The following is a 15,343-nucleotide window of genomic DNA, read 5'->3' as shown; positions in this document are numbered from 1 at the left end:
GTTTCCTCTAGTAGTTTTATATAGTTTTATTTTTTCTGTTGGTTCAGAATGATCTTTCTCTTGAATTTGTAGGCAACTCTGAAGGCCTGCCTTTCTTTGTTAGCACACTATAACCCAATGTTGGAGTGGTCAAAGCAGCAGCTTTCCTCTGAGTAGTGGAAGGTAAAGTGGCCTTCACCCCGGGACTGCCAGTTAGCAGCTAAAGTACCAGGAGGAAGGCTCTCTGGTGTTTGATTATAGGTCTTCTCAAACTTTCCTAATCTCAGTAATGGATGAACTCAGCCTACAGGTTCAGCTGTTCCCTGGATTTGTGGAGTCCTGGCGTAATCCCTAAGGGCCAGTAACCCCTCCCCACCAATTCAACAAATATTTACCAAGCAGTGTATGAACCACTTACAGAGTTTATAGCTACTGGATGGGGAAGAGATGAAAATAGATACTAAAAGGAATGTTGCCACCTTTACAATTTTGCCTACAGTTTTAGTTTCATTCATTAACATTACCACTACACCAAATACTGCTATCAACCCTTTAACCAACATTATATTTTTCTCTCATTTACAATGTCCTACCCCCATCTCCTCTTCCTATAATCAGTCCCACTTTTGGATAGGTGATAGTAACAGCACCGATCATTTCCTAAGTGAAATAAAGGCACTACACTACTGGTGGTCCCTCTCAAAAAAACTTAAAACATATCAGGCTTTTCCTAACATATCATCTTAAGAATTTCTTATTATTAAAAAAACCTAATATCCTGGATCTTCTATGTGTCATTTATTGTGACTGAGTTTTGCACAAAACTCCCCCAGAAAAGTATAAAAATCACCTATTAAATACATGCTTAATTTTTTAGTCTTTACTCCTTTTAAACATTTTAATTTTTTCCTATGGGTTATCCTTTTTCATTTGCATACAATCTGTTGAAGAACTGGAGCTGTTTGGGTTTTCCACAGTCTAGATTTTGCTGGATACAGTTCAGTATATCCCTCTAACCTTGGTATATCCTGTACGTTGCAGCTGGATCCTGAGGACTGAGAACTGGTATTCTTTCATAGGGGGCATGCAGTATTTTCTCTTAATTTAACGTTAGCAATTACTGATCCTCAATGCTTAGATATATTAACTAACTGGGGGTTGCAAAACAGTTAATCTTTTTTCCTCATTCTTTCGGCTGGATTAATCTTAAAAGAAGATACTTCTCACCTATAATGAGGTTACCCAATGATAAAGTTCAAAGGCAAAATAAATCATTTTTTTCCAGTTCTGCCTAATTTTTAACAAATTCGTTCTCTGATTATGCTGAATTAATTAAAAAATTTATCACTGTAGAATCATGGATTTAAACATAAATGATGGGTTTTAAATATTTGTAATTAATACCCTTATTGAAACTCAAACTATCCCATCTCTGGCCAGTGGGAACTACTCCAAGTTGTCTCCTAAGGCTTTTTGACAAGGCTTTGACAGTTTCCTTGGAATCTGTAATGACAAGATGTTTCAAGCTTATCTATTTCCTGTCCCAGACATAGAATCATCCATTTTTTCCAAGAAGCCCTGGTTTTCTTTTAGTAGTAAATATTTCAAGATTATAATCTGGGCATTAAGAATGATTATTGCTTACTGTCTTAATGTCATTACTTTTATATCTTTTCAATGGACAAAGCAAGGCAATTTTATGTATTAATATCTATTTTGAATTTCATTTGGAATTAATTTCAAAATCACAAAAAGCTAGAAAGAATACTATATATATATATCCTTTTCCCAGATTTGCCTATTATTGTTATATTCTCTTGCTTTATAATTTGCATTCTCTCTATACATGTATGTATATATACATTTTTGAAGGAAAATTACATATATCATGGCTCTTTACCCTTATATACTTCAGTGAATATTTCCTAATAAGTATTTCCTAATACATAAGGATATTCTTTGTCACCACAGCATAATTTTCAACTTCGTAAATTTACATTGATACAACACTAATCTGTCCATTTTCCTTGTTAAATGATCTAATAATGTCCTCTATGGTCACCTCCCCCCTCTAGTATAGGATACAGCCAAGGAACAGGTATTGCCTTTAATAATTATCTCTTTACATAGTCTGGAACATTTCTATCACTTTATGACATTGACATTTCTTAATCTTTCATGGCATTGGCTTTTAAAAAGGAAAAAAACCAAAACATTCTTCATGGTTATGCATTCACAGCCAGAATGTTACAGGAGTAATGTTATATCCTTCTCATACTACCACATCTGAAGGCTCATGATGTGCATCTGTCCCTCCTTTGATGATGTTAATTTTATTTATTTATTATTTTTAAAGATTTTATTTATTCGTTTGAGATACAGAGAGAGAGAGAGAGAGCATGAGCAGGAAGAGAGGCAGAGGGAGAGGGAGAAGTAGGCTCCTCGCTGAGCCAGGAGCCCGATGTGGGGCTCGATCCCAGGACCCTGGGACAATGATCTGAGCCAAAGGCAGGTGCTTAACCATCTGAGCCACCCAGGTGCCCCTGATGATGTTAATTTTAATCACACAGTTCAGGTAGTGCTAAATTTCTCTTCCCTATCATCACTGTTTTCCCGGCCCCCCTCCTTGCTTGTAAACGTGAAGAGGCCATGTAAATATCCTGCTCTTTATAAAAAAAAAAAAAAAAAAATCCCCTCTAAATTATCAACCATTAGTGATTCTTGCCTAATCATTTTTACCATAAAGGGTGTATCAGGTAGAGGTGGGAACTTACTAGGAGAGGGCTTAAGGAAATTTCTGAAGTGACGGAGATAGTCTGTATCTTGATAAGACTGGATTATACAGGTCTACACATTTCTCAAAACTCAGAATGTTTCATTAAAGAAATAATTGTTAATTTCACAAGTGTAAATAATAATTTATAAATTATTAAATAAGAATACACAAAAATTGAACTCTAGTTAATGAAATACATGCTGAAGTATTTAGAAATGTTTGCAACTTATTTTGAAAGGCATCAAAAAAAACAGATGGATTTTGGGTAGATGGGTTAGGTCTGTGATAATGTAATAAAGGAAATACAGTAAAAAAGTTAATAACTAAAAAATGTAGTTGGTGGTACAGGGTGTTCACTCTGTAATTCTTTGAACTTTGTTGTATGTTTGAACATTTTCATAATAGAATACTGGGATTCTAACTTCTGCACAGCAAAGGAAATTATCAACAAAATGAAAAGGCAACCTAGTAAATATTTGGAAATTACAGCTCATAAAAATATCTAAAACATGTAGAGAACTCATACAACTCAAAAGCAAACAATCCAATTAATAAATGGGCAGAGGATATGAATAGACATTTTTCCAAAGAAGACATACCTATGGCCAACGGTATATAAAAAGATGCTCAACATCACTAATTATCAGGGAAATGCAAACCACAATGAGATATTCCCTCACACCTGTGAGAACGGCTATTATCAAAAAGACAAGAAAATAAGTGTTAGCAAAGACGTGGAAAAAATGTACAGAAAACAGAACCCTCCTGTAGTGTTGGTGGGAATGTAAATTAGTGCGACCACTATGGAAAACAGTATAGAAGTTCCTCAAAAAATCAAAAATGGAATCACCATAAGATCCAAAAATTCCACTTCTGGATATTTAACTGAAGAACAAAAATACTAACTCAAAAAGATATAGCACCCCCATGTTCACTACAGCATTATTTACAATAGCCAAGATATGGAAGCAACCTAAGTATCCATCTATGGATGAATGGCTAAAGATATGGTATATACATTTAATATTACTCAGCCATAAAAAAGAATGAAATCCTGCCATCTGCAATAACATGGATGAACCCTGAGGTCATTATACTAAGTGAAATAAGTCAGAGAAAGACAAATACCATTATGATCTCACTTATATGTGGAATCTAAAAACAAAACAAAACAAAAAACCAAGCTCACTGATACAGAGAACAGATTATTGGTTGCCAGAAGTGGATGCTGGCCAAAATGGGTCAAAAGGTACAAACTTTCAGTAAAAAAATAAGTCATGGTGATGTAATATACAGCATGGTGACTACAGTTAATAATACTGTACTACATATCTGAAAGTTGCTAAGACAGTAGATCTTAAAATTCCTTATCACAAGAAAAAAAAAGAAAAAATACTGTAACTATATAGGATGATGGACCTTAACTAGCTTTACTGTAGTGATCATTTTGCCATGTATACAAACATCAAATCAAGTGGTACACCTGAAATTAATATAATGTTATATATCAATTATACCTCAGAAAAAAAAGTAAAAGGTAGATCTTTCTGCCTCAAAACTATATCATAGGTATTGTTTTATTGCCTTCTGGCAATGGCTTGATTAAATGAGTATGGTTTGATTTTTATTTCCTTGTATATAAGAAGTAGTATTACCTAATTTCTTGTAGAAAGTCTTTAAAATTTTGTGAGAATATGGTCAGTTATGATTTTTTTTTTTAAAGTGGGATCCACACCCAGTGTGGAGCCCAATGTGGAGCTTGAACTCACAACCCTGAGATCAAGTCCTGAGCCGAGATCAAGAATCAGATGCTCAACTGACTGAGCCATCCAGGCACCTGGCCAGTTATGATTCTGAATCAATTCTTTTTCATTGATTTTTGCCTGAAAATATGAACCTTCCAATCTGCACACAAAAGACTTTCCTCAATGAAGGAAATTTTGTTACATTTTTAATGGTTTATGTTTAAAAGAAAAAGGAGTATGCCAAGAGTTATCTGAAATATTCTTTTAGATCTTTCCTTTTTAAAACTGTGTTTGTAAAACTGCGCCCTATGTTGCAAAAATGACCAGAGTTCAACCACCTAAATCAAAGAAATAAAAATGCAAAGATGATTCATTAATGCCAGGAAAAACAGGAAGTGTTTGGCTCTCTAATTTATAAAAGAATGAAAAAAGTCAGAGTAGCAGTGCTGATAGCTGTTAACGAGGAAAGGTTCTGCAGTAGACTTGAATGTGATAGCAGTTTGCAGCGGGGGGGGGGGGTCATGAAAACAGGGCAATGACATTATGTTTTCACTTACACAGTGGACATGTAGCAAATACCTAGGTTACTAAATTCATCATTCTTAATAGCTGGCTAGCATTACTCTAAGGAACTCAAAACATTTTATATATCATAAAGCAGAATCAGAATGTTCTACTAAATACCATGTCAAACAGTTGAATGTAGAATATGTGAAACGAACCTGTGTAACTTTCATCTTCATCAGATAAAGGCACCTCTCTTTTTAGCAGCAATTCCAACTCCTCTGTCTCTGCTACATCCACCGGACGCTCCCCGTGCTTATTAGCTTGAAACGGATTTCCACCATGACGAAGTAACAGTTTCACTATCTGCAATATTAAACAGTAGAAGATTTAGTCTCTTCAGAGATTGTATCATTTCAACCATTCTCTTGATAATGCAATATCCCTCTGCCTCATCTACTCTGCCTCCCTTCCTCAGTGTCTATTCTAAATCATGATTGCTCTCTTCAAGTTCCATTTTCATTGCCATCCACCCTCCATCTGATGATCTTTACTACAAAAACATTTCCTCTTTAAAATTTAAGGTGGGTTCTTTGAGCATTAAATCTCTTCATTTTTCTTCCTGTTCCATCATATGTTCACTAAATATTTACTGAGGACCTAATTAATAAGCACTATTCCAAGTTTTACAGATAAATCAATGGACGAGAGTAACAAGCTTCTTGGCCTCTTATAATGTGTATTCTAGAGGGAATCTCAAAAGAAGTATTACCGTTCTCTGTAAGGCTAATATCACTACCAATGTTCTTAATCTTATTTCCCATCTTCTGGGAATATAAACTATCAGGAACTGACATGAATTTATTCAAAACTAATGAATCAAACTTTAAGGCCATCACTTTCATGGTCCCCTTATAGTGTCCTGGATCTAATTTTGTATTCATTACTTGGACTTTTTTCTTAAGCCCTTGCCTCCCCTATCACATAAAGTAAGCTTTGGGTTCCACGAAACTGGGATGTGCCTGGTTAGTCATTTCATTTCTTTTGTTTGTTGTTTTTATCCTCTTCCTTCTATGTTTTTAAACCTCTTTCTGATTGGCTCCCTTCTAGAAGCCAGTCTTTCCAGCTCATGGCTCTTTCATCTTAAAAAAAAAAGGCAATAAAGAAATGAAACAGATAAAACAAGACACCTGTATTCCCCTCCTCTAGCTAAATCGGTCTTCTTTCCTTTTCAGTCAAGCTTATGAAAAGATATTCACCCTTGCAGCCTTGACTTTATTGGCTCTTCATTCTACCTACAATTATGCTAACATCAGTCCTATGAAACGGGTCTACTAAGATCTGTAAAGATCTAAGCCAATGATTGTTTTCCCTAGGGCTCTGCCCTTGATTCACTTCTCATGCTTTAGTCTACATCATCTGTTTGGAGCTCTCACCCACTCTGTTTGAATGTGATTGACAATTATGCAATCCATTCATTTATCTTCATTCTCCTGCTTGCTCTTTCTCAGCCTTCTTTCTTGAGCTCCAAACACAAACATCCTGGATATAGCTAGATGAGTGTATTTGCATTTCAATGCAACAGCTGAAACCCATAGGTTCCAAACACAGTTCATTAAACTTGCACCTTATCTTTTATCCATTTCTATTCTCAGTGACTGGCACCAAAATATACCCAGTCACTGAAGCCAGAAAGCTGGGAGTCATCGCTGACTTGTTTTTCACTCATCCCCTATGTCAAATAGGTGGCCAAGTATTATTAATTCTGCTTCCTCACTGTCTCTTGTTTTCACCTTCTATTTCCATTGACATTAATGTGTTTTGTCATATGTAAATCTATACCATAATTAACACATTTCTTTCCTTATTCTAGACCATAAACTTCATGAGTGATCAAGTATTTAGTCCCAACACCTATTCTATGGTGTTTTCTGGTATTTAGGAAATAAATCATGTCTTTTTTAAAGAACAATATTAAACAAAATATTGAAAATTAGGAATTCCTAATAAATGAAAAAATATTTAATAATAAGACTATACTGAATAATGGAACATTTTTTTCTAGACTATGAAAGAGTAAACTATCAATACAGAAAATCTGAAATGTAAGAATGTATAAAGAAAATAAATTACTCATGACCCCAACTGTTAATATTTTATCTCCCTTTTTGTTCACTAATTTTTTTCAAATTACACATGCTTGTGATTTTAAAAGATCAACTAGCTTTTCAAGGCCACTGGTGAAGAACAACTATCTCCAAAACCTATCTCCAATATACTTAAATAACAGATTTGAGCTTGTTGCTTCCGTATTTTTGTTTTAGGCATTGCCTCTTGTCCCACAATGGAACATGTGGATTCAGACATCTTTCACCAACTCTCATCCCCTCTCCTTCCATACACATACACTTCCCTTCCTCCTAGCTTTCTAATATAGTTATGTATTTCTTGCGATTAGGACTAATAAAAATGTTGAATCAAGTAGTGCACTATGACTAAATTTCCATTCTTACACCACTTTATTTTCCCCATGGAGTTAAATGCCTTGATGTTTCATTTGCTCAGTCTTCTACATAATTATCTTTAATTCATCCCCCATTCTGCTTTAAGTACAGATCTCTTTGATTTAATACACTATCACTTTTTTTTTGTTGTTAGAGACTCCTTTCTCCAAACCTTCTAATGTGCTCTCAAGTGGACTGGATACCCTTTAGATTTGCTTTCCAGCTGTTACTTCCTTTCAATCCTATCATCCCAGAAATACCCTTCCCTCAATTTTGTGTGTTGGATTCTTTAAATCCTACCTTCTTTTCTGATTTACTCCCTCATTTTGCTGAATCACCAACTCCAGAAAATTCCTAAGTAAAGATTTTTTACATGTCAGGAAATATCTTTATTCTATCTTCACTTGATTAATACTTAGTCTAGATAAAAGACAATTTTCCCTCCAATTTTGAAGGCATCACTCCATTATCTTCTAGCTTCTAGTGCTATTAATGGAAAATCTGATGCCACTCTGATTTTTTTATTTTATATAACGATTTGCTTTTTCTCTCTGTAAACTTCAGGACATTCTTTGCCCCTACTGTTCTGAAATTCCAGGATGAATATATCTTTTTTTTTTCTTTTTAAAGATTTATTTATCTGAGACAGAGAGAGAGCATGTGAGCAGGGGAAAGGACAGAGGGAGAGGGGAAGCAGACTTCCTGCTGAGTGGTGTGCCCAACACAGGGCTCAATCCCAGGACCCTGAGATCATCACCTGAGAGGAAACCAAGAGTCGGACACTCAACCGACTGAGCCACCCAGGCGCCTCCCCCCCCCCCGGATAAATACAACTTGATCTTGGTCTTTTTACATCCATGTGCTGAGCATTCAACTGCCCTTTCAATCCGAAGACCCATGTTCCTTCAATTCTAGGAAAATTTCTAGTTTTATTTGTTAATCTCCTAAATTTTCACTGTTCTGTCTTCAAAGAACTCTTACTACGATACTAGATCTCCTAAAGTAATAATCTTTTTTCTCATTTCCGCTCCTTCACCTTTATCTTTTTGCTTCCTTGTTTCTGGGAGACTTCCTCGACACAAATGACCCTTGAACAATGCAGGCGTTAGGACACTACCCCTGTATAGTTGAAAATCCATGTACAACTTTTGACTCCCCAAGAGCTTAATTACTAATAGTCTACTACTGACTGGAAGCCTTAGCAAATACATCAACAGTCAGTTAACATATACTTTGCATGTTATTATGTATCATATGCTATATTCTTACAATAAAGTAAGCTAGAGGAAAGAAAATGTTAAGAAAATGGCAAGAAAGAAAATACAGTACTGTACTGCATTTATCAAAAAAAATCCGTATGTAAGTGGCCCCATGCAGTTGAAATCTGTGTTCAAGGGTCAACTATAATCCATTTTTCATTTTTGCTACCATATTATTAATTTCCAAGAAGTGTTTTCCTTCATTGACTGTTCCTTCCTTAATGCATTTAGGTCTCATTTCATAGCTACAATAAACTCTTACCTCTTTGGGGAAATTGATGGGATTTTGGGGAAGTTCCTCATGGCATTATCCTGTCCTCCAAGTTCCTACTTTTCTATTTGCTTGTTTTGGTCTTTGTCATCTTATATTAGAGGCTTTTTTCAAATGCAGGTGGATCATTGGCTGTCCACATATAAGAGTAAGGCAATGAAAGTTTTGTTGGCATGGTTAGGACTTGCTGAGAGATGGACTTTATGACAGGTCCATTTCATCAGAATCCCCTCTTGGCTAGTTCAGTTGCCTGTGGAGAAATCTTCCAATTTACACCTAAAACTGTAAGCCTTACGGTCAGCATTCCGGTTGCTGAAAGGAAGCTGGGGTCTTAAAATTCAGTATGTTTCACTTAATTAACTTACACTTAAATCCTTACTCTCACCTATTCTTGTGGTATGTCAGTCCAGAATATACGGTTCATATTTGCCAATAAATCAACCCCCATTCTTCTGCCAGGGTCAGAGAGGTGCAGTCATCTGGCTATGTAAGGTGAGGAAGGGGACAGAAGGGTCAAAAAGACTTTGATCCATTTCTCGTTTTCAGTTCTAGCTTAACAAGCACTTCCAGAAGTACCAATAGAAGGTGGTACACACTTCCAGGTACCATCAATTCCTGAGCTTTACTCTTTCTGGGATTCTGTGTTGGAATGGCTCTGGTTTCAATTTTGCTTTTCTAAATCAGGAGTTGGCAAATTTGGTGTATAGACCAAATCTGGCCTGCTGATGAAGAATAGCTTTTATATTCTTTTAAAAAACCTTAGGGGCACCTGAGTGGTTCAGTTGGTTAAGCTTCCGACTCTTGATTTTGGCTCAGGTCATGATATCAGGGTTGTGAGATCGAGCCCCACATCTGGCTCCGCACAGAGGACGGAGCTTGTGTAAGATTCTCTTTCTCTCCCTCTCTCTCTGCTACTTTAGAAAGGATTCATAAAGGAGAATTAGTTCAGAGGAAGAGAGAGGAAGAAAAGAGGGAGGAGAAAGGAAGGGATGTTGGAGGCGGCATGTGGACAGCAAAATCTAAAATATTTACTATCTGGCCCTCTACAGGAAAATTTTGCCAACCCTGTTCTAGATCAGTAACCACTCATTCTTCTAGTTTCCATCTCCAAAATATTGGTTTGCTTTCTTGTTTCTTCTGTTTTTGTCCTTGTGTACCTGTCATTTAATGAGTCTCCTCTGACTGTCATTTTAGGAGTTTGAGAAGTTACAGAAATAAAAACTTTTAGTTATTATAAATAATACTGTAGGGTACATCTTTGTGAGTTGAAATTTTTACATTTTTAGGCTTATTTCCTTAGGCTAGAGCCTAGGATATGAAAATAGAATGCAGGATCTTGATATTGCTCAAAACTTTCAACACCCAGCAGGAAATAATCAGCAAATATTTATTACATGTCTATGATGAGTCAGGGACAGCTGGTTAATTCAAACATGTTACTAAAACCTCAACCTGGATAATCCTTTACAGATTATCCTCATATGCAAATAATTATTTATTCTAAAAAGGATTTATAAAGTAAACTAAAGTTGTTTAAAACACAAGAGAGAACAAATTTTAAACAGGTAAAAACAATGAAATTAGAGATAGGTAACTAAAATAGAACTAGAAATAAAGCATTACAAAAATATGTCATTAAGTACTATATACACTTGCAAATGGTAAGCTAAAGATCAGGCTCTTAGTAAGCTGTTAGTCCTTACTCTAAATAGTTAGAAAAGGACACAAAACTGTTATCTCTCTGCCTCTCCCACCTTAGAAATGTTTTATGGATGGTTGAAGTTGTCGTACTACTGAGTGAAAGAAATCCAATTCTTAGAGATTCCTAATAAATGGTACAGATATATACACATGAGAGTCTGGTGGCTCTCATTTTCCTCCTCCTCCTCAGGCATAAGTAAAAGAACAAGGACAAAATAGCTCTCAATAGCTCTGAATTGTGACTCCTACTATCCTAGGCATGTTGGTAGGAGGAAAAAGCAAAGGTCTCTTAAAAGTAGCATACCAGTCTCCCTCTGTGAGGAAATAGTGTTTGAGTCTCTGTGTATAGGAGCTCAAAGGTCAGCCTCTGGAAATATTTGCAGCTCTGCGCACATTTAGAAACTTGTATTCACAGAAACATGTCCAACAAGGCATAATTCTTTAACATTATATTTAGAAATTAGGAAATGTTTATTACTTTAAAGACAAAAAATTCATCTCTGATAAACTATCAATAATAATGCTTTTAAAAAGAAGAGCAAAGTACAGTAAAATATCACAGCTGGTGTGCCTGGGTAGCTCCAACCGTTAAAGGTCCAACTCTTGGTTTGGCTCAGGTCATGATCTTGAGATCAAGCCCTGCTTTGGGCTCTGTGCTCAGTGTGCAGTCTGCCTGAGATCCTCTCCCTCTCTGCCCCTCCATCCCCCACACGTGCATGCTCTCTCAAAAAAAAAAAAAAAAAAAAAAAATCACAGCCAGAAAAGTCACTTTCTGATAAATGCAGTGGAAAAGGAAATGTACCCTATATATTGTCAGGCCTTATAAATTAAGTCTTTGGTATTCTGCTTATCTTTGGTCACTTATGTATTCATCCAACCACCTACACATGCACCATGGCAAATTTATTATGATGTGTTAATATTAAGTCTTCTGTGACAAGAAGGTCCAGGGATCACTAACACAAATCAATACAAAAAAAGCCTTGTATGCCATGGTACTCACAGTGCAGTGTAGGAAACATATATCGGTTAAAAAAAAAAAGTTGTAAGTGCTATCATACAGGCATATACAAATTGTCAACGGAGCAGAAAAGACTGGTCCAACAGTAAGCAAAAACCAGTTTAGGAAAAGTAATATTTATAGGCTGCATTTTTCTTCAAAATTAGAACTTCGAGAATCATGAAAAATACCTTAGAGAAAAAAGTCAGAAAGAAAAATAGTATTTTCAGTTTCCAAATTTTAGTTTCTAAAATATCTGGGTATATTTGAAAAACAGTAACATGATATAATCTTTTACCTCTGACATTTCTATACCATTTTAGATTTCAAGGTGTGTTTACAAGCACAGTGTCTTTTTTTCCTTCAAAATATCCCCTTTAGATAGGTATTATTTATTACATAAGTTAAAAAAGGGGAAATGGAGATTCAGAGGAGAAAAGTAACTTGTTCAAAATCACATAGTTGGTTAACTGGCCAGACCACAGTTGAATTCATTATCTACTTTCACTTCAAATTCCATTTTTTCTCAACCAGAGTAAAATTTGGCTTTTTAGATAGGCAGCTTGACACTGAAATTTTTACTGCATGTCAAAAAAGAAAATAAGGCAGAGGATGTTTGCTGCTAAAGAGAGAGAAAAAAAGAGATTTTCCAGCAGAAAGGTATGAGATAATATCAAAATCCAAACTAAGACATTACAAAGCATGTCCTATCTTTCTCACTAGAGAGTGGAGACTGTATTAAATAACAACTCTCCCAGATTACTGAATCATCATTTCATTTTTTGTCTTAAAAAGACACTGAGATTAAGGGGCACCTGGGTGGCACAGTTGTTTAACCTTCCAACTCTTGGTTTCAGCTCAGGTAGTGATCCCAGGGTCCTAAGATCGAGCGTGAGTCAGGCTATGTGCTCAGTGTCGAGTCTGCTTGAGATTCTCTCTCCCTTCCCACTTGTGCTCTTTCTCTTACATAAATAAATAAATAAACTTTAAAAAAAGACATTGAGATTTGTCCCTTCTGGTCCCTTAATTTGGAGTCATACTAATTTGATAAATCTGGGAGTGTCCTGGAAGAGTGGGACTTCTTATGTCAATGCTCCTCCAGGCTCACAGAGAGGCTGAGGGTATTGAAATGTAATAGGCCGCACAGTTTTATTTTTTTTTTAAAGATTTTATTTATTTATTTAACAGAGAGAGAGACAGCAAGAGCAGGAACACAAGTAAGTGGAGTGGGAGAGGGAGAAGCAGGCTTCCCGCTGAGCAGGGAGCCTGACGCGGGGCTCAATCCCAGGACCCTGGGACCATGACCCAAGCCAAGGCAGATGCTCAACCAACTGAGCCACCCAGGTGTCCCTAGGCCACACAGTCTTAACAAGACACACCAGAAGCTTATTTGCTTATTGTGATGATTAAAAGAATCAATCCATATAAAACATTTGGAGCACTTCTTGTCCCACAGTGAAAACACAAATACTGCCATGAGAAGTTAATGTAATGTATTCACAAAATAACACAAAATAAATGATCACTGAGGGCAAGTTACTCATATTTAGTTTCATACCCTAGTCATTTTATCATGTGAATACCGAGGATTTTTCTTACTGTAAAAATCTAATTTTCATTTTTGTCACCCAGTTGGTTTTTCGTTATTATTTAACTCTGGGAAATATTCACTAAAACCTATTAAGTCAAAGAAGACAAGTAAATGCAACTACCTGAAAATGCAAAGTTACAAGAACCTCAGATAAATAATTTATGTGACACTCCATTATCAAGTCTTCCTTGATGTAAAAAATTTCAGTAGTTCCAAATCTTTTTCAGACCAATAAGCAATTGTATCTTCATTTGTAATGAAATGGTGCCACTTACATGCAGACTGTTCAAATACTCCCCAAAGAAAATGTTATTTATGGCACAGTTTCAAGCAGAGGAAATTGCTGAGTTCATGGAATTCAGAGTACAAGATATTAAACGTGATGGTAGTGAAGACTTAAGTGTTCATCCAGCTTAAAAAGAAATGCTGCATATAATGCCAGACTTGCTAAAAGATACCCAAATCTTCTCCTCTTCTTTTATCACTATTGCTGGTCTATTCAGTTGTAAAACAATACATGAGGACATTTTTTTTAAAGGGAATTTCCTGACCCTATACCGGATGAGGCTCACTTGGGATTAGGTCATCATGAAAATAAAAGTTTTACCTGAGTGTCAGGAGTTTGGATTCACAAAGGCCAGTGTCTGACTCTTGCCTAGAGAAACCTGAGAGTGAAGGGTTGACTGGATTTGCTGCTGATAAGCAAGGAAGGAGGGCGGTCATGAAACAGATCTGCATGCTCACTAGTGGTGGGAAATGGTGTGTGTTTCTCTGGGCCACACCTGTACTGTGGATTGGAGTGGAGGGGCAGCTGCATATGTGTCAACAGGGCCAGGTAACATTAACAGTGCCGGGCTGAAGCTTCCATCTGAAGTTTATAGTGGATGTTGTGCACTGCTCAAATACCCTCTTCTACACCAAGATACTGATACCTTCAGATGCCGGGAGTATTGCTCACTAACAACTGTTAGCTAAGTTCCTCATGAGAAACTGCCATGGCCAAAGGCGCGGCAGCACTTAAAGGGTATGCCTCCTTGCCGTCAGCAGCCTGCATCCCCCCCATGTGGCGGCACACAGACCTAGCCCTTACCTCAAATCAGAGCATCTCAGAAGTGCATCCGCAGTTCACCTTCTTCCTTTGTTCTATCCTGCTCCTGTCACATCCTTACAGGTGTTGTTCCTGACATCCCCCTTTCCTCCCATCCTCTGCAATCACCAGCAAATTTTGTCTCAGAATCCCAGGGCACCCAACCTATGGTACATGTGAGAGTGGTCCTAGCTGCAGACTCTAAAAACCCTAGAACAGGATTTCTGAACTGGATTACATGTTGGCTGCCATGAGATGGGAATATGGATAGTCCTGGCATATGATGGTCATGTAACTGTTCAAACTTCCAGGCCTTTGAGAGGTCCTGGGGAAGTACTAATTATAATGACTGCTTCTCTTCTCTTCTCTCTCACAACCAGGAGAATGTACCTTCCCCAACCTTGAAGAAGAGGTTTTTCTCAAAATAAGAGTAAGTTTCTGGGTTTAGATAGCACAGTGGAGAACAGCTTAATGGTATTTTACCTAAGTCAGGAAGACTGAATAAAAGTTTCTCTAAGACAGAATGAGTTTATAGTCTCCCCTCACAGCTGTCAAACAAAAATTCCCCCTATGCTTGGCTTCTAAAGTGCTAGAAAACATTCTTATGTCGTAGAATATTGCTTTCTGGAGAAAGTACTGTCTCAAGAGAAGGACCTACAAATACTGACATTTAGGAGACTTCTGACAAAACAGCCATCTTGTCCACCAGACATACTACAGAGAAGCCAACCAGCCAACATGCTCTGGATATTACACATCTTCTTAATCAGGCTTTTCAGAGCTTCAATCAAATATGAATGAGCGCAAGTTAACAAAAGATCTCTATTGTGAGAAATATACCAAATCAGAGCAATAACGTGAAGGATTTGGGGGAAATCTGTGACCATGCAGGAAGCGGAGCAAACCATTTAATTAATATCCTCAGA

The 15,343-nt window shown here is 36.7% G+C and overlaps 1 protein-coding gene across 4 annotated transcripts in view; it reads right to left on the bottom strand.

Moving 5' to 3' along the window:
• ANKRD12 (ankyrin repeat domain 12) overlaps positions 1-15,343 on the bottom strand; it is a 122,346-nt gene that overhangs the window by 43,387 nt on the left and 63,616 nt on the right. For 3 of the 4 annotated variants that reach the window (XM_028123916.2, XM_028123917.2, XM_088019724.1), the window contains one exon: positions 5,223-5,370. In XM_028123916.2, the coding sequence (XP_027979717.1) occupies positions 5,223-5,370 (148 nt within the window). Of the gene's footprint in view, positions 1-5,222; positions 5,371-15,343 lie in introns of those variants that run through there. The other variant, XM_028123919.2, reaches the window with a different exon arrangement.

Source organism: Eumetopias jubatus, unplaced genomic scaffold (assembly GCF_037043125.1).
Source record: "Eumetopias jubatus isolate StellerSeaLion01/CBP00866 unplaced genomic scaffold, mEumJub1_p1.0 scaffold_16, whole genome shotgun sequence".
Classification (NCBI taxonomy): domain Eukaryota; kingdom Metazoa; phylum Chordata; class Mammalia; order Carnivora; family Otariidae; genus Eumetopias; species Eumetopias jubatus.
The sequence above is the reverse complement of the archived record's forward strand: the minus strand, read 5'-3'. Positions and strand labels throughout refer to the sequence as shown.